A 25,306-nucleotide genomic window follows, 5' to 3' on the forward strand; every position below is an offset into this window, starting at 1 on the left:
CCCCCACAGTCAGAGGAAGAAAAGAAGACAGCCATGAGGCTGCAGGAGCTGGTAGACAAACTCCAGGTAAAGGTCAAAGTGTATAAGCGGCAGGCTGAAGAAGCGGTGAGTGACCGGCCTCTAGCCATGTCATCAATCTACAGTGGGGCAAAAGGGTATTTAGTCAACCACTAATTGTGCAAGTTCTCCCACTTGAAAACATTAGAGAGGCCTGTAATTGTCAACATGGGTAAACCTCAACCATGAGAAACAGAATGTGGAAAAAAAACAGAAAATCACATTGTTTGATTTTTAAAGAATTTATTTCCAAATTAGAGTGGAAAAAAGGTATTTGGTCACCTACAAACAAGCAAGATTTCTGGCTGTCAAAGATGTCTAACTTCTTCTAACGAGGTCTAACGAGGTCTAACGAGGCTCCACTTGTTACCTCTATTAATGGCACCTGTTTAAACTCATTATCGGTATGAAAGACACCTGTCCACAACCTCAGTCAGTCACACTCCAAACTCCACTATGGCCAAGACCAAAGAGCTGTTGAAGGACACCAGAGAAAAGATTGTAGACCTGCACCAGACTGGGAAGACTGAATCTGCAGTAGGTAAAACGCTTGGTGTAAAGAAATCAACTGTGGAAGCATTTATTAGAAAATGGAAGACATACAAGACCACTGATCATCTCCGTCGATCTGGGGCTCCATGCAAGATCTCACCCCGTGGCGTCAAAATGATAACAAGAACGGTGAGCAAAAATCCCAGAACCACACAGGGGCACCTAGTGAATGACCTACAGAGAGCTGGGACCACAGTAACAAAGGCTACTATCAGTAACACAATGCGCCGCCAGGGACTCAAATCCTGCACTGCCAGACGTGTCCCTCTGCTGAAGCCAGTACACGTCCAGGCCCGTCTGCGGTTTGCGAGAGAGCATTTGGATGATCCAGAAGAGGACTGGGAGAATGTGTTATGGTCAGATGAAACCAAAATAGAACTTTTTGGTAGAAACACAGGTTCTCGTGTTTGGAGGAAAAAGAATACTGAATTGCATCCAAAGAACACCATACCCACTGTAAAGCATGGGGGTGGAAACATCATGCTTTGGGGCTGTTTTTCTGCAAAGGGACCAGGACGACTGATTGTGTAAAGGAAAGAATGAATGGGGCCATGTATCAAGATATTTTGAGTGAAAATCTCCTTCCATCAGCAAGGGTATTGAAGATGAGACGTGGCTGGGTCTTTCAGCATGACAATGATCCCAAACACACAGCCAGGGCAACAAAGGAGTGGCTTCGTAAGAAGCATTTCGAGGTTCTGGAGTGGCCTAGCCAGTCTCCAGATCTCAACCCCATAGAAAATCTGTGGAGGGAGTTGAAAGTCTGCTTTGCCCAACGACAGCCCAAAACATCACTGCTCTAGAGGAGATCTGCATGGAGGAATGGGCCAAAATACCAGCAACAGTGTGTGAAAAGCTTGTGAAGAGTTACAGAAAATGTTTGGCCTCCATTATTGCCAACAAAGGGTACATAACAAAGTATTGAGATGAACTTTTGGTATTGACCAAATACTTATTTTCCACCATGATTTGCAAATAAATTCTTTAAAAATCCAACAATGTGATTTTCTGGGGGGTTTTCCACATTCTGTCTCTCATGGTTAAGGTTTATCCATTGTTGACAATTACAGGCCTCTCTAATATTTTCAAGTGGGAGAACTTGCACAATTAGTGGTTGACTAAATACCCTTTTGCCCCACTGTACCTGGTTTGGTTTTTGACTTTTGCTTTTGACCTCACACAGGAGGAGCAAGCCAACGCATATATGACCAAACTGAGAAAGGTGCAGCACGAGCTGGAGGAGGCAGAAGAGCGAGCAGACATCGCCGAGTCTCAAGTCAATAAGATGAAAGTCAAGAATCGGGACATGGCAAAGGTGTGATGCCTTCTGTCGATTTGCCATTTCCTAAAATATGGCTATGCACTTGAGATCACGTGATAATTTATTTGTAGCTTATTTTTGAGCATGTATTCCCTACTTAGAGAAGTTCTGCTTTTGCACCAAACTGACTGTCTTTTGCTTTTTTCACAGAGTAAAGATAGCGGGGAGTAATTATCCCTGGGGACCATCATCAAGACAAGTGTGTGCTGTGAACCACCATAATAGCCTGCATCATACTTGTAATAGATATGATTTTGAGGCCGCTGTGTGTACAAAGTCACACCTCAATCAATTCGGGAAGTTATTAGTCAATCTATAAATTATGCTATTAGCCAAAGAAGTGATTAAAAAATATGATATGATTTATATCAGTCAATGATGCTGCTAGCGTACATTTACTAAGGGTTTTCAGATTTTTTGCGAAGGATTTAGTTTTTTACTTGTATTTGAAACAAAAAATATTTATGACATTTAATCAAAAAGTACTGAACCAAATTATCGAACTGAAATGAAACATGTATCGTTCATCACTGATTAAAAATGCTCATGTAATGTCGGATTTATGTGAAAATATGTCACTACTATACCAAAAGATTTGAAGATGTTTTAATTCCACACACACAGTGGCTTTAAATGTGATGTGTTTTTGTGTGTGCCTGTGTGTGTAGCGGATGTATTTTGCCCTTATTTGAATAAAGGTTTAGGTAACATTAAAAAAAAACAAAAAACATTTGCGTCCTATTTCCAGAGGTGAGTAGTAACGTACTTAAATGTACTCCGTTACATATACTTGAGTAACTTTTTGAGAAAACTGTACTTCTCAGAGTAGTTTTACTAAGCCCTACAGTGGGGCAAAAAGTATTTAGTCAACCACTAATTGTGCAAGTTCTCCAGCTTGAAAATATTAGAGAGGCCTGTAATTGTCAACATGGGTAAACCTCAACCATGAGAGACAGAATGTTGGGGGAAAAAAACAGAAAATCACATTGTTGGATTTTTAAAGAATTTATTTGCAAATCATGGTGGAAAATAAGTATTTGGTCAATACCAAAAGTTCATCTCAATACTTTGTTATGTACCCTTTGTTGGCAATAACGGAGGCCAAACATTTTGTATAACTCTTCACAAGCTTTTCATACACTGTTGCTGGTATTTTGGCCCATTCCTCAATGCAGAGCTCCTCAAGAGCAGTGATGTTTTGGGGCTGTCGTAGGGCAACACCGACTTTCACCTCCCTCCACAGATTTTCTATGGGGTTGAGATCTAGAGCCTGGCTAGGCCACTCCAGGACCTTGAAATGCTTATTACGAAGCCACTCCTTTGTTGCCCTGACTGTCTGTTTGGGATCATTGTCATGCTGAAAGACCCAGCCACATCTAATCTTCAATGCCCTTGCTGATGGAAGGAGATTTTCACTCAAAATCTCTCGATACATGGCCCCATTCATTCTTTCCTTTACAGAGATCAGTCGTCCTGGTCCCTTTGCAGAAAAACAACCCCAAAGCATGATGTCTCCAACCCCATGCTTCACAGAGGGTATGGTAAAATTCAGTATTATTTTTCCTCCAAACGCGAGAACCTGTGTTTCTACCAAAAAGTTCTATTTTGGTTTCATCTGACAATAACTCATTCTCCCAATCCTCTTCTCGATCATCCAATTGCTCTCTAGCGAACCGCAGACGGGCCTGGACCGTGTATTGGCTTCAGCAGGGAGACACATCTGGCAGTGCAGGATTTGAGTCCCTGGGGGCGCATTGTGTTACTGATAGTAGCCTTTGTTACTGTTGTCCCAGCTCTCTGTAGGTCATTCACTAGGTCCCCCCGTGTGGTTTTGGGATTTTTGCTCACCGTTCTTGTTATTATTTTGACGCCACAGAGCCCCAGATCGACGGAGATTATCAGTGGTCTTGTATGTCTTCCATTTTCTAGTAATTGCTCCCACAGTTGATTTCTTTACATCAAGCATTTTACTTATTGCAGATTCAGTCTTCCCAGCCTGGTGCAGACCTACAATTTTGTCTCTGGTGTCCTTCAACAGCTCTTTGGTCTTGGCCATAGTGGAGTTTGGAGTGTGACTGACTGAGGTTGTGGACAGGTGTCTTTTATACCGATAATGAGTTGAAACAGGTGCCATTAATACAGGTAACGTGAGGAGCCTCGTTAGACCTCGTTAGACCGAATTAGAAGAAGTTAGACCTCTTTGACAACCAGAAATCTTGCTTGTTTGTAGGTGACCAAATACTTATTTTCTACACTAATTTGGAAATAAATTCTTTAAAAAACAAACTGCGTTTTTCTGTTTTTTCTTCCACATTCTGTCTCTCATGGTTGAGGTTTACCTGTGTTGACAATTACAGGCCTGTCTAATCTTTTCAAGTAGGAGAACTTGCACAATTGGTGGTTGACTAAATGCTTATTTGCCCCACTGTACTTTTTAGTTTTACTTGAGTAGATTTGGGATGAAAAAAATGCTACTTTTACTCCGCTGCTTTGGTCTACACAAGTCGTTACATTTTTCCTCTTTATTCTACATTGTGGTAACCCTTCATTCTGTGTTCATAATTCACCCGTGGAACTAACGGTGGGTTATGTTGTATTCCGGGGCACTCTTTGTCGCACGCGTTTCCGGCTGAGACATGAGAGAGTTCCAAGAGACACGAGCGGCCAACAATTACAACGCAAACTCAACGAGCTTACAACATATTAGATAATTTTTTTGCCAGAGATGCCCAGAGTAGCTCAACCACTTTCACCGATGGGTTGTCGCAACAATAATCACATGACTCCATTAAACCAATCCGACGCAAGCTTGCCGTTGTATGATCACGCCAGCTTGTTCAATCATGTGGCGTGTTTAAAGCACCGTAAAAATGAAGTAATCGACATAGAGCGCTGCCCTCAACATGACTCAAAAGCAAGGATTTTAACCTTTCTCCCTGATCCATTTAATTTCATAATAGTAACTATGAAGAAACTGTTCATTCTTCAAACTAGGAACTATTTTCTCCACGAGGGGGCACTCATGCTATCTGGACAAAATGCTTTATTTCTGTCTTTTTTTTTTTCTCTCGCCGGAATTCAATGATAAAAAAAATATATATATATTCATTTGGCTTAATATGGTTATGAAATTGGTTATTACACAGTTTCATTATAACAACAGCTCATATAGATAAGTTTGTGCTGAGAGAGAAAAAATACCACTGTTTAAAAAAAAAAAAAAAATCTAACAAAAATAAACAGTTACTCACAATGTCACTCATTACTTGAGTATTCTTTTCACTAAATACTTTTTTAAATGTACTTGAGTACATTTTTTTGGATGAAGTAGGGGTAAGGGAGGAATGCTAATTCTAAAGTTAGGGAGACAACAAGAAAAATGTCCTTCAATGTTTATTTATCCAAACAGAAAAAAAAAACTACATGAAGGCACAATTAAAGGGGATAAAAGTGAAACTAATCAACAATGAGACAACTCCAAACCAATGAAGTGAAGAGGACATTGTTGTGGGTGAGGTCCAGACATCTGGCATTATTTTTCATCACTGTTGTTTTATTTTGTTATTAGATTTGATTTTACTGCTGTGGTAGAACTTTTAGCCAATCAGATGTCAGCACTTTTGCCGAAACTAAATCAACTGAAGTCCAACCAATCAGTGCCTATCAATCAGCAGTGTGAATAAATTGGCTAGGTGTGTTGACTTTTACTAGCTGTCTAAATCAAATTAAAGTGTACGTCAAAATTAGCGATGTAAAAACTTTCAACAAAAGAACCAGGGTGATGAAAAATAATGCTGAAAAACAGGGGAACAGTCCATTTGAGCTTCGAGCAACAAACAGCAACAGCCAACAGACGCGAGTATGTATTTTCCATGTCTTAGTTATTACCGTTGCATATCACGTGTGTCCGTTATTTATTTATTTTTTTAATTCAGTGGTAATTGAGTCAGCAAGCAAAATGATAAATGGATTTAGGGGGCGTCTCGGTCCACGTTTTGCTACTCTCCCTGTCCTTCAGTGGGCTGAAAAGACAAAATCAGAAGCACAACGTTATCTACAGTTTGAAGTGGTGGGTCATCAAGGCCAGCTAGACCATCTCAGACCCAGGGTGTTTGCTCCCAATGACGTCATCATTTTTAAATCATTTTTATTTAGGTTCTTTGTTTTTATTACATAAATATTGATTCTAAATTGTGTTTTGGAATTTTTGTGCAATTTACTATGGCAGTTATGATTTTCTTAATTGCAACGTGATAGACTGAATTGGATAAATCCCTACTGATGATCAAGGTACCAAATGCATGCTGTCAGTGGGAGCTTATGAACACTTTTGAAAAGGTTGTGTTGGGATATCAAACTGGTCTACTACCTTTGGACCGATGTCGCGGCTTTTGGCACGCATCTTGTTGGCAAGCGATTCAGCCACGTCAGCTCTCTCTTCAGCCTCTTCCAACTCGTGCTGAGACTTCCTGAATCTGGCCATGTGCATGTTGGCCTGCTCCTCCTGGAGGACAAATGGAGAGACAAGGCATGAAATTCCAAAAGTACATTTGACTTAGTTTGACAATCTGTTCCAGTTGTACTCACGGCTTCTTCAGCATGGCGTTTGTAGGCCTTCATTTTTATCTGCAACTTGTCTACCAAGTCCTGCAGTCGAATGTTTGTCTTTTTGTCTTCGTCAGCCTGAATGGCGCAATGTCAAGGTCAGTCAAGATTTTCGATGAGCAGAGTCAAGCTGCCAGAAAGTTAAAGGTTGCACCGTTGCAGTATACCTGGTAGCTCAGCTCTTTGACCTTCCTCTCGTATTTGCGGACCCCCTTGATTGACTCACTTGAGCGCTTTTGCTCAGCTTCCAGTTCAGTCTCCAGCTCACGAACCTGAAGATGTTTATTATAGTGAAGAAAAGTTCATGTGACTGAGAAAAACTGGTGAAATCATGTGCATGTGGTCTTACTCTGGCCTCTAGTTTCTGCATCTGTTTTTTTCCACCCTTCATGGCTAAATTCTCTGCCTCATCCAAGCGGTGCTGCAGGTCTTTGACCGTCACCTCCAGGTTCTTTTTCATCCTCTCCAGGTGGGCGCTGGTGTCTTGCTCCTTCCTCAGCTCCTCAGCCATCATGGCGGCCTGGAAGTACCACAGTACAATTGGTCAGATTTCCCAAAACACTAAACCACAAGTACAGCAACCAAGGAATGTTTTAGTCTCTGGGGTGTTGAATCACAATACACTGTAAAATTGAGGATTCATCTACTTACATCCGTGATAGCTTTCTTGGCCTTCTCCTCGGCATTCCTGGCCTCCTGACTGGCTTCCTCAATTTCACCGTGAAGCTGGGTAACATCGGTCTCTAGCTTTTTCTTGGTGTTTAGGAGACTGGTGTTCTGCCAAAGTCAAAGCAAACCATGAGGTGAAGAAAACACATAGCAGACCCTATTTCATCTCATTCAAGACATGATAAAAACACCTGAGAATGAAGAAGCCCTGCTCGCTCACTGGCATCAATCAGTTCCTGTTCAGCCAATTTGCGACTCCGCTCTGTCTGTTCCACAACTACTCGAAGCTCTTCAATCTCAGCCTGCATTAAGCCAGCCCTGCGCTCCATCATGGCTACCTGCTCCTTCATGTCATCTTGACTTCGAAGGGAATCATCCAGGTGGATTTGGGCATCCTGAAAACACAATGGCGTTTGTGTACACGTGGGAAAATTCAGATCTGAACAACTTTGCCTTCAAACCTTCAGTTGTGCCTGCACGTTCCTCAGCTGTTTCACCGCTTCGGAGGCCTGCCTGTTGGCATGGCCCAGTTGAATCTCCATCTCGTTCAGGTCTCCATCCATTTTCTTCTTCACTCTTAGGGCGTCGTTCCTACTGCGGACCTCAGCGTCCAGAGTAGCCTGCATTGACTCTACCACTCGCTGGTTGTTCTTCCTCATCTGATCAATCTCCTCGTCTTTTTCCGCCACTTTCCTGTCCACGTCGGCTTTGACTTGGTTGAGTTCCATTTGGATGCAGAGGATCTTGGATTCCTCTTGCTCCAGGGAAGCCTAAACAAGTGACTGTTGTCATAATAGTCATCTTTGAAACATTTGATGGCATAGTGTAAGACACCAACCTCCGCTTCTTCCAATGCAGTTTGCATGTCATATTTTTCAGTCTCCACATTCTTCTTGAATTTCTCTAATTCATGAATAGTTTTCCCGCTCTCTCCTAGCTGTTCTGTCAGGTCTGAGATTTCCTCTACAATTGACAATAACAAGTTTTATTAAGTCTTAGCAAATGTAAGATTTTTACTTTCTAAGCTTACGTTGCAGGTTCTTGTTTTCTCTTTTCATCGTCTCCAGGTGATCGAGAGCCTCCTCATACGAATTTTTCAGTTTGAAGAGCTCTGTGCTCAGTGATCGAGACTCTTTCTGAGCGCCTTCCAGTTCAGCCTGCGACTCTTCGTACTTCTGCTTCCACTCGGCTAGAATCTGAATTCGATAAAACAAAATTGTCCTTTGGTGCTGTAGCAGTAATTCTCCAAATTTACATTCATCTCATGATTCAAATACTTTGTCAAAGTTCCTCTGCTTCTTATCCAGTGTGGCAGCAACGCTGTTGGACCTTTCCACATCCACCATGAGATCCTCCATCTCATTGTGAAGTCGTTGTTTAGTTTTCTCCAGCGAGGCACACTTTGAGTTCACAGCTTCTATTTGTTCCTCTGCCTCTTGGAGGCGCTGGGCCAGCTTTTTCCTGCGGTAGATGACATTTTATTACCTTTCAGTAATTGAATAATTATGAGCATGAGCCTGATTTTACTTGGCCTCCTCCAGTTCCTCGGTGCGTTGAATGGCATCCGTTTCATATTTGTTCCTCCAAAGAGCAACCTCGGTGTTAGCTTTGGACAAAGCACGCTGCAGCTCCGCCTTGGCTTCCTGTTCCTCCTCGTATTGTTCTCGGAGGAGGTCGCAGTCATGACGAGATGATTGAAGGCTGTGTGCCAGAGCATTCTTGGCCTGTGGACGTATGGACAAAAATTCACCTTGATGTCACATATTCTTCTAAGTGTTAAAAGCCAACAACCCCCGTAATGACCAACCGAACCCATCATTTAACTAAGGCAGAGCCATTGAGTTGTATATGTATAAATGCGGTGAATGAATGACGTTGTTGGGTGGTACAGGAAGTCTCATATACTGTACACTGGTAAATTTATCACTGATAGGTAAGACTTTGTTACATTCTGGACTTGGACTTAGATTTTCAGCTAATTCCAGCTAATCAACAGTAGTATTTAAACGCCGGCGATCCGAGATATTACCTGCATAGTGTGAGAGAATTTTATTCAAGCTTAAAACACAACCATTATACTGTGGTGACCCTTTTGTTGACATAATTCACCCACTTTAATTGTGTGTCTGATTGGCCGAGCGCGTTACCGGCTGCGTCACAGTCACGTGACTAGACATTATAAAGAGCTGCGCGCGTTCCGGCTCGAGAGAGAGTGCACGAGAGTTCACAGAGCTGGACACAGCAATTCGAGCAATAAAGACTCTTAACAAGCAAACCGCTTCACTGGTGACCCCGACGAGCCTCGCTGAAGTCTCAGAGGCATTTTGAACACTTTACTCAATGGCGGATGCTAGCTTTCTCGAGCTACCGAAGTTCGACGAGTCTTCTGCGGCCGCGTGGTTGGCTAACGCGGAGGAGCAGTTGGTCCTCCGTGGTGTTTCCGACGACACCATGCGCTTCTACCACGTGGTGGCCGCGCTCGGGTACTCAACGGCGGTCGGAGCACAGCGCTTCGTGGTTTATCCGCCGAAAGTGGGCAAGTACACGGGGCTCAAGGCGCACCTCCTCAGACTTTTTGAACCGTCGTACAAATCGACGTCAGAGGCTCCCAGGGTGCCCGCCTCGAGAGCCCTGCTGCCCGAGGTTCCCGCCAAGGATGGCGGCACTTCCGCCCCGGTTCGTCGCAGCCGTGCTTCTGTCCCGGTACCCGCGCCACCGCCACGCGCTTCCGCTCTGGCACTTCCCGACGCCGACGTTGCTGTCTTGCCTCCGGCCCTGCTCTCGCTCGCCTCGGCTCCGTCGCCGCTCTCCGTCGACGCCGCTGCGCCCGTCCCTGGCTTTCCCGGCCGCGGCGCCCCGTCCGGCCCTGGTCTACTCGACGGCGTCCCGTCCGGCCCTGGTCTTCTCGACGGCACTGTGCTTGCTCTTGGCCTTCCTCACGACGTCATTCCTGTGCCTGCGTCTCTGGCCGCTGCTGACGTCGCTCCAGCACCTGATCCTTTGGAAGTCTCCGAGGTCGCCCCTCTACCGGCGCCGCTGGACGCCTCTGCCACTGACCTCGCTCCTGTGCCTCCGGGAGTCTCCGAAGTCAGTCCTCTGCCAGCACCGCTGGCCTCTGCCGCTGACCTCGCTGCTGTGCCAGCGCCTCCGGAAGTTTCCGTGGTTGCACCTCGGCCAGCGCCTGCGAACGCCGCCGCCACCGTCTCTCCTCGTCCTCCGCTTGTGGACAACGATGGCGTAGCTTCGTCTCTGGTTTCGGCGTTTCCACTGCTCCTGCTACAACCGGTCAACATGGTTCGTCTCGCCTGTCGCCCTTGTCCACGGCCGGGCGACTCCGACCGCCACGCCGGTCGCCCTCGTCTCCGGCCTCGACCGGTCGATCCCGACCGCCGCGCCCGTCGCCCTCGTCTGCAGCCTCGACCGGGTGGTGCTGCTCGTCGCAGGTCTCGACCTCTTCCTCGACCGCTGCTGAGCAACGCGCGCCGCCTCTCTCGGCGTCTGCTTCTCCGGCCTCGCCTGCGCGGTGCTGCACGGCGCGCCCCTCGTCATGGGCGTCCTCCTGACTGTTCTGCTCGGACGTCCTGCATCTGGCGTCCTGGACGGCCGCCTGATCGTCGCGTTCAGTTGCCCGCCGCCTGGCACCCTGGGCGTCCTCCAGACTGTTCTGCTTGGGCGTTCCGCGTCTGGCATCCTGGACGGCCGCCTGACCGTCCGTTCGGTCGTCTTCCACAGACGCCCCGGCCGCGCAACCCTTCCAGTCCGTACTTTTGTTGCGGATTGCGCCTGGCGTCATGTGTGGGTGAATTCTGGGGGGACCTGTGTGGTGACCCTTTTGTTGACATAATTCACCCACTTTAATTGTGTGTCTGATTGGCCGAGCGCGTTACCGGCTGCGTCACAGTCACGTGACTAGACATTATAAAGAGCTGCGCGCGTTCCGGCTCGAGAGAGAGTGCACGAGAGTTCACAGAGCTGGACACAGCAATTCGAGCAATAAAGACTCTTAACAAGCAAACCGCTTCAATACATTATATTTTGTATGCTTTTGATGACTTGCATGAGAACATTGAGCATCATTGTTACATTAATCTGTTGAGTGTAGCCTTGACTGTGTCACAGTATGGACTGTTATTTTCCTGTTGATTTCCAATGTGCCCTGAATGAATGCAAGGGAGTACAGTGGTTTCTTATCTTCGTTCCACCCGGCACCAATATTCAAGTCTCAGCTCAAAGATGTTTTTGTATGGAAAAATACCAAGGCTTGTGAGATGGAGTTTCGTTTCTGGGTAAAGTTTCGTTTCACGGGGCGCTTCGGCACCGCCCTTTTTAACAGTATAAATGTCCAGCTTCTATTGTACAGCTTCGTACTTTCTGGCTGATCTCAGCTCCTAGCTGAGTCATCATTTTGTACCCGTGATATATCATGTTATATAAAAGTCTTCGAACCAGGCAATCCTTGGCTGTCTATTTCATTATTCTCATTTTGTTATCTGTTGATACTTGTCTCGGAGTTCAAAATTGAGCTTCCCTGACAGATGGTCTCCATTCGACACATACTACTTTCGAGACACTTTGTATGTGCTATCTTGCTCGTCAGCCGCCTTTGTTTTGTGATCCTCTACCTTTTGCAGGTATTGAGTGTATTTTTGTTGTCTTTATGGCTCTCTGCACATCGCTTAGTTGCGCATTATTGATCCCCGTTGACCTGTTGTCACGGACCGCTTTTGTTGTTCCCTCTTTGCCGCGATCTCGTGTTTTGTTTTGATTGTGTTTAATAAATCAATGAACGCTTCCCCTCAGTTGTTGTCTGATCTTGGGTCCTATCCATAGGCGGAGTTTGACTTGTGGGGCGGGTGATGACCCCGTAACGCAGTGTCAGCAATAAAATTAACTTACGAGAATATTTATAATAATAAGTTGACAATGAGCGTTTTTTGTTTCCCATCATTCTTGAGGGGAATTCTAAATCAGGCCGCTTAGGCAATACTTTTCGCCAAGATCGTCATCCATTGAATATGGTACGCCTGGCGGTGTCGTGCCAATGTAGTTACCCCAGTCAAAAATTGTATCCCCTGGGCGGAGCCATATGGAGGTAGATTTGTGTTTTTATTATTCAATCAAAAATAAGTTGCTTCAATCAAAATATATATTTTCAACCAAAAAAAAGTCGCTTCAATTAAAAAAAAAAAATGTGATTGAATGCAAAAATAAATTTGGAAACTAAAAAAAAAATGCATTTGAAAGCTTCTTTGATTGATTTTTTTTTTTTTTTTTTTTTTTTTTGATTGAAGCAACTTTTTTGATTGAAGTAATGTTGATTTGTGTTTGGGCAACATTTTGGGTAGGACATTTTTGTCTGTATTGTTCAATCAAAAAATAAATTGCTTCAAAAAAATATATTTTCAAAAGGAAAAATCACTTCGATTAAAAAGAGAAAAATTTAAATGATACAAAAAGTATTTGAATGTGAAAAAATATTTGAGATTGAAAAATTTGCATTTGAACACTTAATTTTTCATTGAAAAAGTTTTCTTTGATTGAAGCAATCCTTTTTGTGTTTGGGCTATATTATGGGAAGGACATTTGTGTCTAAATCATTCAATCCCAAAAAAAGTTCAATAAAAGAAAACATCTTTTCAATCACAGAAAAAAAAATCATTTGAAAATTAAAATTGCGTTCCCCTAATTTCTTTTAATTTTTTTTTTGTGTGTGAAAATTATATGCAAAGCAAATGACCGTCTAAAGTGCTGGTCACATGATCTGTTTGAAAGATAATTTTGACCCATTATAAAAATATATTTTTTTGTTCATTTCATTCATTTTTGTTGCAGTTTTATTGCTTTACAACTTATATATATCCATATATATATATATATATATATATATATAGGAAAATCAATTATATGCAATTAAACTTTTTGGCCACCGGGGGGGGCCTGGCCCCCCTGGCCCGTCCTTAAAATCCGCCTATGGTCCTATCTTGTTTTCCGCATCCGCGAACCGTAACAGCCTGCTTATTGAACGTTGGAATTTGAATCAAGTGCCAGTTGATAACACTATCTAAAGTAAAGTAGACTCAAAGTAGGTCGTAATCTACAGTTCAAATAGATAAATCAAACTTAGACATGGATGAGACATGATCACAATGATCATTGAGGGACTAAGTGAGTTCCACTGAGAGTTAAGACAGTAGATATAGCCTAAAGGATATAATACAAGCATAATTTATAAATGAGCCTGATAAACTATAACAGATGGTCTAATTCTATTTTTCTAAATACAGCAGGCTATATTGAGGCTTGTTTTTTCTGTCCCTCGAATTAATGGCACTTTCATGCACTTTTACTGTTAAGATGGCTAGACAGGCACTTACTCAAACTAAACTCACTGTGTTGATGAAACCATATCTGATGGGAATATTTGACGGCACGCCAGACACCAAAAATGTTTTTGACAATCTCTTCAGGTCAGCAGTTGCTTCTAACATTTTTGCTACAAGTAACTTGGTGTCCGTTGTTTATCTAAACATTTCCAATTGATCTCTGGGTTTGGGTTATTATTAGTTGATATGTGTCAGCAGGTTTTTATTACCTTTGTCTCTTCCTCCATGAGTCTTTTGAGATCATCAATTTGTGAAGTAAATCCCTGCTTCCCTCTGGTCAGCTGGGATATGACACTCTCTCGCTCCTCCAGTTGTCGGGATAACTCGGCTACAAAAGACAGCGATTTGTATTTAGTGTTGGATAATGCGGGTCATTCCGCTGCTGAGTGAAATCCACATACCATTCTCATTTTGAAAACGCGCCCTTTGATTAGTAAGATCTGCAATGTTACGACTGTTTTCATCACTCTTGGCCTTCAGCTCCACTAGCTGGTCTTCCAGGGAGCGGCAGTTCTTCTCCAAGCTGACCTGGTCAAGGGCAAATAGACACCATTTTAAGATTGCAAGAGGGGCCTCAGGATTCTGGAATTGTCCACTGTTCTCACCTTGGTTTTGGCCACAGATTCCATATTGGTTGACAAATCGTCGATCTCCATCTTCAGCTCACTTTTCTCCTTCTCAAGTTTCTGCTTGATTCTCTGCAGATTGTCAATCTGCTCTCCTAGCTCAGCCATGCTGTCCGCATGCTTCTTGCGCAGTGCGGCGGACGTGGCCTCGTGATGCAGTGTGGCCTCCTCTAAGTCGCGCCTAATTTTCAGGAACTCTGTCTCTCGCTTCTTGTTCATCTCAATCTGAGAGGCAGTGGCACCTCCGGCCTCCTCCAACCTCTCGCTGATCTCTTCGATCTCTCGTGACAGGTCGGACCTTTGCTTCTCTACCTTGGCCCGCATTGATCGCTCAGCTTCCACTTCTTCCTCCAGTTCTTCAATTCGAGCCTTGAAACAGAAAGAGATGATTTTTTTAGGGACAAGTCATTATCAGTGTGGTGGGACGACATCTTTACGTGAAGTTCCTTCAGCTTCTTCTGAAGTTGGTTGTTTATTGTTTGCTCATCTGCAATCTTGCCGATTAGCTGGCTGTTTTCAAACTCTTTTCTGTGGTGACGAGAAGATAAATGTCAGGTATCAGGTGAAACCTGTCCCCATTAAATAGTCACCTACTTCTTCATCCTTTCCTCAGACTGCTGTTTGTCATTTTCCGCATCCATTAGAGATTCTTGCGTAAGTTTAATGTCTCCCTCTAGTTTGCGCTTCATCCTTTCCAGATCCATTCGAATCTTCTTTTCTTGCTCAAGCGAACCTTCAAGCTGATTTGAGCAGTCAGGTGGATCAGATGAGCTTGCAGGGGAGTTTGTGATTATTGTCTGTCAGCTGGAACTTACATCATCCACTTGCTGCTCCAGCTTTGACTTGGCCTTCGTCAGCGAATTGACTTTGTCTTCTTCGGCTTGAAGGTCATCCATGGTCTGCTGGTGGGCCTCTTGAAGGGCCTTCTTCTCTTTGCTCAGCTTGCTGATACTTTCCTCCTGACCCGCGAGCTCCTCCACCAGATTTTTAACCTGCAAAGACGATGGCATTCAACTTTTGTTTCTGAACAAAGTCAAAAGACCACTAGGCACTCCACTGTACAAACTTTGTTCTCAGTGGCGTGTTTTTCTTTCTCCACTTTAGCTAAAGTGATTTCGAGGTCATCAATGTCCTTCTTAAGCTCGGAGCATTCGTCCTCAAGCTTTCTCTTCTTGGTTGTTAACTCTGCGTTGATTTCTTCCTCATCCTCCATCCTCTCAGTCACTTCCTTCAGTTTGGCCTCCAGCTGGATTTTGCTTTTGATCAAACCTTCGCATCGTTCCTCTGCATCACAGAGGTTCTCCGCATCCTGAGGAGAAGATAGGTTAGGATATGGCGCACCAGTTTTCATCAACAGCTTTGTGGCACAATCACACTCACAGATTGGACTTGAAGTTGAAGATTATTCTTCTCCTGCAACAGGGAAACCATTTTCTCCTCCAGCTCTTTCCTCTTGGACTCTGACTTCGCCAGGTCCTCTTTGCATTTGATGAAGTCTTCTTTCATGGTGGCCATCTCCTTTTCTGTTTCTGCACTCTTGAGAAGTGGCTTTATCTTGAAGAAGAGCTTCATCCATGGCCAGTGTTTGACATTCATGAATGAGCGCAAATTATATTGTAGAATCCACACACAATCTCTGTCAGATAGGCACATCACACGTTTTGTTTTTTGATAGAAATATTTTCATGTTCATATTGAAAGAGGAGATTTCACATCATACTTTTGGGCAATCAAGTTGGAATATTCTTTCCTCATAAGGTAACCCCGACAAACAGCTTGTGTCTGGGTCACAAGAGAAGCTAGTTTTTCATCCCGCAGCTCTTCCAGATTTCCCAGTAGACCAGCTTTGAAAAACACCTGTAAAAACATCAGTTAAAGTTAAAAAGTAAGTCAAATACACTACAATTTTTACCTTCGTGGACCCAAAACGGTACTGTGTGTGATCAACGTCGATGGACCCGAGAAGCTTCTCAGAAGCTTTCTTGCCATCAATGAACTGTCCCTCTGGGATAGCGCTGGCATTCAAAATTCGATATCTGCCCATTTTGGGATAAAGACCATTACAAACTGGAATGACTTTTACATGACTCGAATTTGGACGTTGACAACCTCTGCTTGAAATCAGCATAAAGAATCCTGCTGGGAAATCCCTTCCTGCAGATGCGGATTCCCTCCAGCACACCGTTGCAGCGGAGCTGGTGGATTACCAAGTGATTGTCCATAATACCTGCAGAAAAGTATTAAACTAACAGTTAAATTGATTACTTGATGTTTGTTCTAAATTACAGTCCCTGACAAAAGTCTTGTCGCTTATCCATTTTGTAGAAACAATTGCTAATAACCTGACTTTTTATTATTCAATTGTTTTCAGAAATGGCTCATATGAAAGCTAAGACCCTCCCAAATGATGTTGAATGTACAAAAATATATTTGTTTCACTGAAAAAAGACTACCAAACTTCACTGTTTTGTGGCAAAAAAGGTGGATTTTTTCAGGTGAATCTTCCATTGAATTACACCACAGTTGCCGCAACTATTGCAGGAGAACTACTGGAGCCCGCATGGATCCGAGATTCACTCAGAAAACAGTGAAGTTCGGTGGTGGCAAAATCATGGTCTGGGGGTTACATCCAGTATGGGGGTGTGCGAGAGATCTGCAGGGTGGAGGGCAACATAAATAGTCTGAAATATCAACAAATCTTAGCTGCCTCTTACATTCCTAACCATAAAAAGGGACAAATTCTGCAGCAGGATGGTGCTCCATTGCATACTTCAATCTCTACCTCAAAGTTCCTCAAGGCAAAGAAGATCAAGATCCTCCAGGACTGGCCAGCCCAGTCACCAGGCATGAACAGGATGAAAGAGGAAGCATGGAAGACGAAACCCAAGAATGTTGATGAACTCTGGGAGGCATGCAAGACTGCTTTCTTTGATGTTCCTGATGAATTCATCAATAAATTGTATGAATCCTTGCCGAAGCCCATGGAAGTCATACAAAATATTAAATTTGGATCTCACAGCACCACTACCTAATGCACTTATGTTATGTAACATATTTTTGTATTTGAAGTACATTATTTTGTTCAATTTTCACACTACTTTCTGTAGGCGACAAAACTTTTGTCTTACGAAAATTTGACCTTTATGTCTTCATTAAATGATAAATCTTTTTTCAGTGAAACAAATATATTTTTGTACATTCATCATCATTTGGGAGGGTCTTAGCGTTCATAGGAGCCATTTCTGAAACCAATTGAATAATTAAAAGTCAGGTTATTAATAATTGTTTCTACAAAATGGATAAGCGACAAGACTTTTGTCAGGGACTGTATATCTCTATGGTACCTGGTGTTTTAACTTCATTGGGAATCAGACAACGCACAAAGTGAGGGTGGGTGCTCCGCAAATTGGTCATCAGCTTTCCGAGATTTTCCTGAAAACAGGAGGGGGTGGTCAATAGAACATATTGTAGTCTGATATACTAATACAGTATGTTAATTTAAAATCTTGTTACCCTGAAAACTGCAGACACAGTCTGGAAGGAGCCGCCCTTCTTCTTTGCCCCTTTTTTCCCACCTTTGTCACCACCGGAGTCTGCAAGCCAGAAATGAAAGGTTTTGCAGTGTTTCACACACATCTGGAACATACACATGACTTTACAGATACCGAACCTGCTTCGGCCCCAGAAAAAGACGCATAGAGGAAAGAGAGCAGTTTTAAGGAGGACTTCTGGTATAGCTGCACTACAGACTCATTCAACGGGTCTTTGTTCTTCTCCAGCCAACCGCCGATGTTGTAATCCACTGTTCCGGCGTAGTGCACCAGGGAGAAATGAGCCTCTGGCTTGCCTTTGACAACTTTGGGCTTTTGGAAAGCATTGTTCTTCCCAAGATGTTGGTCGTAGAGTTTGTTCTTGAAAGAGGTGTCTGACGCCTTGGGGAACATACACTCCTCTTCAAGGATGGAGAAGATGCCCATTGGCTGGTGGTTAGAAAAAAATTGGAATGCTGCTTAACAGAAAACACTTTGTTGACTTAGCATATGCATCCCACCTTTTCGATGAGCTCAATGCAGGCAGCCAGGTCCATGCCAAAGTCAATGAACTCCCAGTCAATGCCTTCCTTCTTGTACTCTTCTTGCTCCAGCACAAACATGTGGTGGTTGAAGAACTGCTGCAGCTTTTCATTAGTGAAGTTGATGCAGAGTTGCTCCATGCTGTTGAACTACATGAAGGGGTTAACTTGCACACAGGAGCCACAAAATCAACAGACTGAATGAGATACAGTGGGGCAAATAAGTATTTAGTCAACCACCAATTGTGCAATTTCTCCTACTTGAAAAGATTAGAGAGGCCTGTAATTGTCAACATGGGTAAACCTCAACCATGAGAGACAGAATGTGGGGAAAAAAACCCAGAAAATCACATTGTTTGATTTTTAAAGAATGTATTTCCAAATTAGAGTGGAAAATAAGTATTTGGTCACCTACAAACAGGCAAGATTTCTGGCTGTCAAAGAGGTCTAACTTCTTTTAACGAGGTCTAACGAGGCTCCCCTCGTTACCTGTATTAATGGCACCTGTTTTAACTCATTACCGTTATAAAAGACACCTGTCCAAAATCTCAGTCAGTCACACTCCAAACTCCACCATGGCCAAGACCAAAGGGCTGTCGAAGGACACCAGAGACCAAATTGTAGACCTGCACCAGGCTGGGAAGACTGAATCTGCAATAGGTAAAACTCTTGGTGTAAAGAAATTAACTGTGGTAGCAATTATTAGAAAATGGAAGACATACAAGACCACTGATAATCTCCCTCGATCTGGGGCTCCATGCATGATCTCACCCCGTGGCGTCAAAATGATAAGAAAAACGGTGAGCAAAAATCCCAGAACCACACAGGGGGACCTAGTGAATGACCTACAGAGAGCTGGGACCACAGTGACCACAATGCGCCGCCAGGGACTCAAATCCTGCACTGCCAGACGTGTCCCCCTGCTGAAGCCAGTACACGTCCAGGCCCGTCTGCGGTTCGCTAGAGAGCATTTGGATGATCCAGAAAAGGACTGGGAGAATGTATTATGGTCAGATGAAACCAAAATAGAACTTTTTGGTAGAAACACAGGTTGTCGTATTTGGAGGAGAAAGAATTCTGAATTGCATCCGAAGAACACCATACCCACTGTGAAGCATGGGTGTGGAAACATCATGCTTTGGGGCTGTTTTTCTGCAAAGGGACCAGGACGACTGATCTGTGTAAAGGAAAGAATGAATGGGGCCATGTATCAAGAGATTTTGAGTGAAAATCTCCTTCCATCAGCAAGGGCATTGAAGATGAGACGTGGCTGGATCTTTTAGCATGACAATGATCCCAAACACACAGCCAGGGCAACAAAGGAGTGGCTTCGTAAGAAGCATTTCAAAGTCCTGGAGTGGCCTAGCCAGTCTCCAGATCTCAACCCCATAGAAAATCTGTGGAGGGAGTTGAAAGTCCGTGTTGCCCAACGACAGCCCCAAAACATCACTGCTCTAGAGGAGCTCTGCATGGAGGAATGGGCCAAAATACCAGCAACAGAGTGTGAAAAGCTTGTGAAGAGTTACAGAAAACGTTTGGCCTCCGTTGTTGCCAACAAAGGGTACACAACAAAGTATTGAGATGAACTTTTGGTATTGACTAAATACTTATTTTCCACCATGATTTGCAAATAAATTCTTTAAAAATCAAACAATGTGATTTTCTATTTTGTTTTTTTTCCACATTCTGTTTCTCATGGTTGAGGTTTACACATGTTGACAATGACAGGCCTCTCTAATATTTTCAAGTGGGAGAACTTGCACAATTAGTGGTTGACTACATACTTATTTGCCCAACTGTATTTGTCCTAACTTACGTCAAAAATTTCAAATCCTGCGATGTCCAACACTCCGATGAAGAACTGACGCGGCTGCTTAGTGTCCAGCATCTCATTGATGCGTATCACCATCCACAAAAACATCTTCTCGTAGACTGACTTAGCCAGAGCACCAACTGAATTGGCTACCTGAATGAAAAGAATTGCACTGCTAAGGCTACTAGTTTCTGAAAATGAATAAGGTTGACTGAAAGGTAAAATGTCCGCTGGATTTGTACCTGGGGGACAGTCTGGCCTTTGGTGACGTACTCGTTGCCCACTTTGACGCGGGGGTAGCAGAGGCCTTTTAGAAGGTCGGCGGAATTCAGTCCCATGAGGAAGGCCACTTTGTCAGCCACTGAAAGACAAAACAACAAACAGGAACCGTATGTCTATCTGTGTCTCTTCACTGATAAGACTAGAAACAAGGACCCTCACCCTCAGTGCCGTCAGGCTCTGCCTGCTCCTCTCGCTGCTTCTGCTTGAACTTCATGTTCCCATAATGCAGCACAGCTCCGGTCAGCTTGTAGATAGACATTTTTTCTTCATTGCTGAAGCCAAGAATATCAGTGGCGGTCTGTTGGATCAAAAGTACTTCAGATGAGATGGGGAAAGCTGGTAATTCTTTACTAAGTAAAAGGAGCGCTAACTCACATCTGTCGCCACAAGCTCTTCTTTGTCGTCAATGCTGGCTACACTGATCTGCCCCTGACTTATCATGGGGAAGTCATAAGGGTTTGTAGTGATGAGCAACATTTCTGCAGTGACAAAAGAAACAATATAGCATTTCTTTAAATGTCATTCATCTTCATTGTCATCATCTACCTATGAGCTCTGGTTTGTGTCCTGTCATAATCTGGTAGAAGATGTGGTAGCTTCTTTCTTCTGACAATTGGAACGTCACTCTTGACTTCTCCAGCAAATCTACACCAAAGAAACAACATTAGAGATTTGATATTTCAACATGCGACAAGTATTGTGACGTTGGGGAAGATCAACTTACACGTTTCGATATCAGCTGAAGCCAGTTTCCCTGTTGTTCCGAAGTGAATTCTGATGAATTTACCCTGAAAATTTTAGAATATTCATAAAAGTGTGTGGGTGGGTGTTGGAATTGTTGTGCATACAGTTAACATCTACAGTACACGTTCCTTATTACAGCTAACTTGTCTAGTCAGACATTCCTTTGTCCTGGCCCATGTGGCCCCCATGTAGTCTATGTATTCTATTCTATGTTCTATGTTGCTTTCCTGACTCTCCCATCCTATTGTTAGCCCCTGAATAAAGACGGTTTCTATCACAGCAGCTGAGGGAGCAGCTACCAACCTCCACAAAATCTACATCGACTTCCTGCATATTTTTTTTAGCCAAGCTAGATCTCACAAAAAGCCAAATAACAATACAAGTATTTCAGTTCTATTGTATGATGAAAGTATACAGATAAAGACCAACATTCAGGATATGAACATACTTGTTCATTTACAATTTCTGACCACTCATGCTTCTTAACTTACAAAACGTGAGGAATTGTCATTCCTCACTGTCTTGGCATTCCCAAATGCCTCCAGCAAAGGATTTGCTGAAATGATTTGATCCTCCAGCGTTCCCTAGGAACACAAGAATCAGATCAGCAAGTAGTATCCTGAGTGACAGTGAGTTTGTCTCTGTACCTGTATCTTTCCCGAAGTTTGTTCCTTCTTATCGCTGCCGCCAGCCACCGCGATTGTCGCAAAGTACTGGATGACACGCTTGGTGTTGACTGTCTTCCCTGCACCAGATTCTCCACTGTGGAAACATCACATTCATGGATGAAACTCCAGAAGTTGCACAACCTTAAACTGAAAGCGATGGAAGGGACTCACGTGATCAGGACAGACTGATTCTCACGATCTGGCAAGACAGGAGAACAGTTCAGTCAAAATGTGAGTGAGTAGTGCCGGAAAATCTTAGCATTCACCTGTGAGCATGTTCTGATAGGCGTTATCAGACACAGAGAAGATGTGAGGAGGAGCCTCCATTCGCTTCTTCCCCCTGTAGGCTGCCACCACTTGTGGATCGTACACTGGGAGCCACTTGTACGGATTCACTGTCACGCAGAAGAGTCCGGAATACGTCTACGGATGTGAGCACAGTGCATCAGGTTAGGGGGTAACGTTGGGAACTCAGCAAAAACTTGAAGGCCGGTGCTACACTTACGTAAATCATCCAGGCTGCATAACGATCTTTGAGGTTAAACAGCACAGACGGCTCATTGAGGTGCGTCATCATGGCCATGTCCTCGATCTTATCGTACTTTGGAGGATTCATGGGGTGGCAGTCTTCTTCCTTCACGGTTACCGTCTACAGTGGGCGCAATAAAAGTTAATCCACTCCCGCACTATACTAATCAAACTTGTTTGTGCCTTCTCCTCACTTCGTTTGCATCAGTCTTCACGGTGGCGTTACCGCCTTCCTTCTTCTGGATCACACCTCTGATATACAGATCCTTGGGATCTGGCACAAAGCAGGCAGTCCTGGCATCAAATGGGCGGTTCTGTGCCTCGATGCGCTCCTTCTCAGGTTTGCGCAAAAAGACTGAGGCCGGCCCGTACTGGGCCATCTCGGCATCACTGCTCATGGCGACGCCTGCGCATGAAATTGTCAGAAAGACATTGCACATCACTGCACAGGACCGATATACTATGTAGCGGAATAGCGACTTGAAAATTGACCCCCATCATGGTACAATTTTCTAAACAAATAGTGCTCACAATACCGCAAATTTATGCTGTTTCGTTGAGTTGTTAGGCAAACTGAAGCCAATTGAAACATCACGTCAATTTTTATTAGTCAATTTGTAAAAACCAAAACAAAAAAACTTAGAATTATGACTTGTATGAACTTATTGGAAAATATTTTTAAGTGAAATGTGTCAGCTAGTGGGAGAGGAGAGGAGTTCTACAAATAGCAGGCAAAATGATGGGGGTTGAAATTACTGTAATTTTCGCACTAACGGCGCACCTGACTATAAGTCGCCAAATTTGACATGAAAACAGCATTGTTCATAGATAACCGCACTGGACTATAAGCTGCAGCTGTCCTCACTGTATTATAAGTGTCCGTCATAAGACCAAATGAATCACCATGAACCAATTGGCTGCAAAGCTTTATTGCTTCAAGAAGCTTCATTTGGCCATCGCTGCTCCCTCTGCTGCCACCTGCTGTCAACACTGTTGTTGTCCAACATGCCTCCTAGCATGCATTGCAGCGCTACAGATGTAAATAACAGTCAAAATTCATGCTCTGTACTAATTTTTTCTTCAGTTACTGTTCCAGTTGTTTCATTAAGTGCTAGTTATGGTATTTGATAACACTTTATTTGACAGTGGCGCCATAAGACTGTCACTAGACAATCATAATTATGACATGACACTGTCATGAGCATTAATGAATGCTTATAACAGATGTCATTTAGTGTTATCTGGCTAATTATCTCACTTTTGAATGGATGTGAAAGCTACAGTAAAGAGACATAATTTGCCGGATGACACTTAATGACATCTGTCATAGCCATTCAGTAATGGCCATGATAGTGTCATGTCATAATTATGACGGTCGTATGGCAATCTTATGATGACATGACAACCCAAATAAATCAACAAATAAGCCGCACTGGACTATGAACCGCAGCATTCAAAACAAAGGGAAAAAGTAGTGACTTATAGTCTGAAAATTGCAGTATACAGTTTTAGTCTAATCTAAAAAAGTTTTTAAAAGTAATTTGCTCTCGGCAAACTGATCCCAAAAAATGGTCCCCGAAAATATTTTTCTCTGTAATCAGCTGAGATTGAAACAAAGCAATGTGTTTATTTTGCCAAAGTAGGGAGGAGAAAATTCTTGTATCTTTTTATAGAAGTAAGAAATAATTGTTTAAAATATATATATATATATATGTGTGTGTGTGTGTGTGTGTATGTGTGTGTGTATATATTTATATATATATATATATATATATATATACATATATATGACAGTGTTATGACTATCATAAGCATGACATGACACCTGTCATTAACATGAACGAACGCTTATGGCAGATGTCATTAAGTCTTCTAAGTCTAAATCAAAGGCATTTGAAACAATATAAACTTTGAACCAAAAGTGCAATATTATTGAATGACACTTAAAGACATCATTAATATTCATGACAGGTGTCACGTCATGATTATGAAGAAGCAGCATTTAAATAAAAGTGTACCTACCGTATTTTTCGGAATATAAGTCGCACCTGAGTATAAGTCGCACCAGCCATAAAATGCCCAATGAAGAGGAAAAAAACATATATAAGTCTCACTGGACTATGTCGCATTTTTGTGGGAAATTTACTTGATAAAATCCAGCACATAGAAAAGATATGTCATCTTGAAAGGCAATTTAAAATAAAAATACAATATAGAACAAAATGCTGAATAAGTGTACAGCCGGGGTCAGCAACCCTGATCCTCGAGTGCCACTATCCAGCGTGTTTTCCATGTCTCCCTCCTTTAACACACCTGAATCAAATTATCATGATCGTTATCAGCCTTCTGAAGAGCTTGCTGATGAGCTATCATTTGATTCAGGTGTGTCAAAGGAGGGAGACATGGAGTACAGTATGATAATATTACATGATGCATGAACAACAAAATGTGAACGTGGCCAGTATGTTAACGTAACATAGCTATTAAGAGTTATTCAGATAACTATAAAGTAAAGTGCATGCTAACAAGTTTAACAAACCATCAGTGTCACTCCAAAACACCAAAATAACATGTGAAATGATATAATAATGTGTCAATAATATCACACATAAGTCGCTCCTGAGTATAAGTTGCACCTTCAGCCAAACTATGAAGAAATCTTCGACTTGTTGTCCGAAAAATATGGTATTATGAATAGATTCCCTGTGAACTCACCTGAATGTTGGAGTAATTCAGTCGAATGTGCTTTGGGTCAATGGCCTGAGCGAAAAGCTTGAGAGTGAGTCAACGATTAGAGAGCAGGAGCTTCCTTTTATTGCCCTCATGTCCTGTACACATAAAGCGAACATTCCAAAATTGGCAATGTGACTTTTCTAATGTCAAGCCGGCAGCATTATCGATCCCTGCTGTCTTAAGATGGCTCTTCCGGGATCTTAACAGGAAGACGTCTTTGGCGACAGGCGATGATCCTCCAACTCTATTTTTA

At 43.1% G+C, this 25,306-nt stretch overlaps 2 protein-coding genes across 2 annotated transcripts in view; one reads left to right on the forward strand and one right to left on the reverse strand.

Moving 5' to 3' along the window:
* Positions 1-2,605, forward strand: part of LOC130904585 (myosin-4-like) — a 28,030-nt gene extending 25,425 nt beyond the window's left edge. The window contains exons 37-39 of the mRNA XM_057817454.1: positions 10-105; positions 1,793-1,924; positions 2,081-2,605. Of these exons, the coding sequence (XP_057673437.1) occupies positions 10-105; positions 1,793-1,924; positions 2,081-2,101 (249 nt within the window). The 3' untranslated portion in view covers positions 2,102-2,605. The remainder of the gene's footprint in view (positions 1-9; positions 106-1,792; positions 1,925-2,080) is intronic.
* Positions 2,606-5,364: 2,759 nt separating this feature from the next.
* LOC130931677 (myosin heavy chain, fast skeletal muscle-like) lies at positions 5,365-25,092 on the reverse strand. Its single transcript, XM_057860637.1, has 40 exons — positions 25,036-25,092; positions 22,515-22,726; positions 22,298-22,441; positions 22,059-22,215; positions 21,964-21,991; positions 21,772-21,886; positions 21,616-21,708; positions 21,105-21,168; positions 20,927-21,025; positions 20,756-20,859; positions 20,540-20,678; positions 20,341-20,459; positions 20,102-20,251; positions 18,265-18,435; positions 17,884-18,193; positions 17,727-17,806; positions 17,558-17,645; positions 16,323-16,440; positions 16,126-16,249; positions 15,934-16,070; positions 15,594-15,849; positions 15,280-15,522; positions 15,029-15,205; positions 14,808-14,953; positions 14,651-14,741; positions 14,193-14,582; positions 13,989-14,115; positions 13,797-13,915; positions 8,732-8,928; positions 8,482-8,665; positions 8,235-8,400; positions 8,043-8,167; positions 7,666-7,974; positions 7,396-7,599; positions 7,187-7,312; positions 6,885-7,055; positions 6,703-6,807; positions 6,518-6,613; positions 6,300-6,434; positions 5,365-5,952 (listed from the first exon to the last, which is right to left on the reverse strand). The coding sequence occupies exons 2-40, from the start codon at positions 22,716-22,718 to the stop codon at positions 5,929-5,931; spliced, it is 5,835 nt and encodes a 1,944-aa protein (XP_057716620.1). The 5' UTR covers positions 22,719-22,726; positions 25,036-25,092; the 3' UTR covers positions 5,365-5,928.
* Positions 25,093-25,306: the final 214 nt, after the last annotated feature.

The sequence above is a fragment of the Corythoichthys intestinalis genome, chromosome 16, assembly GCF_030265065.1.
Source record: "Corythoichthys intestinalis isolate RoL2023-P3 chromosome 16, ASM3026506v1, whole genome shotgun sequence".
NCBI lineage: Eukaryota > Metazoa > Chordata > Actinopteri > Syngnathiformes > Syngnathidae > Corythoichthys > Corythoichthys intestinalis.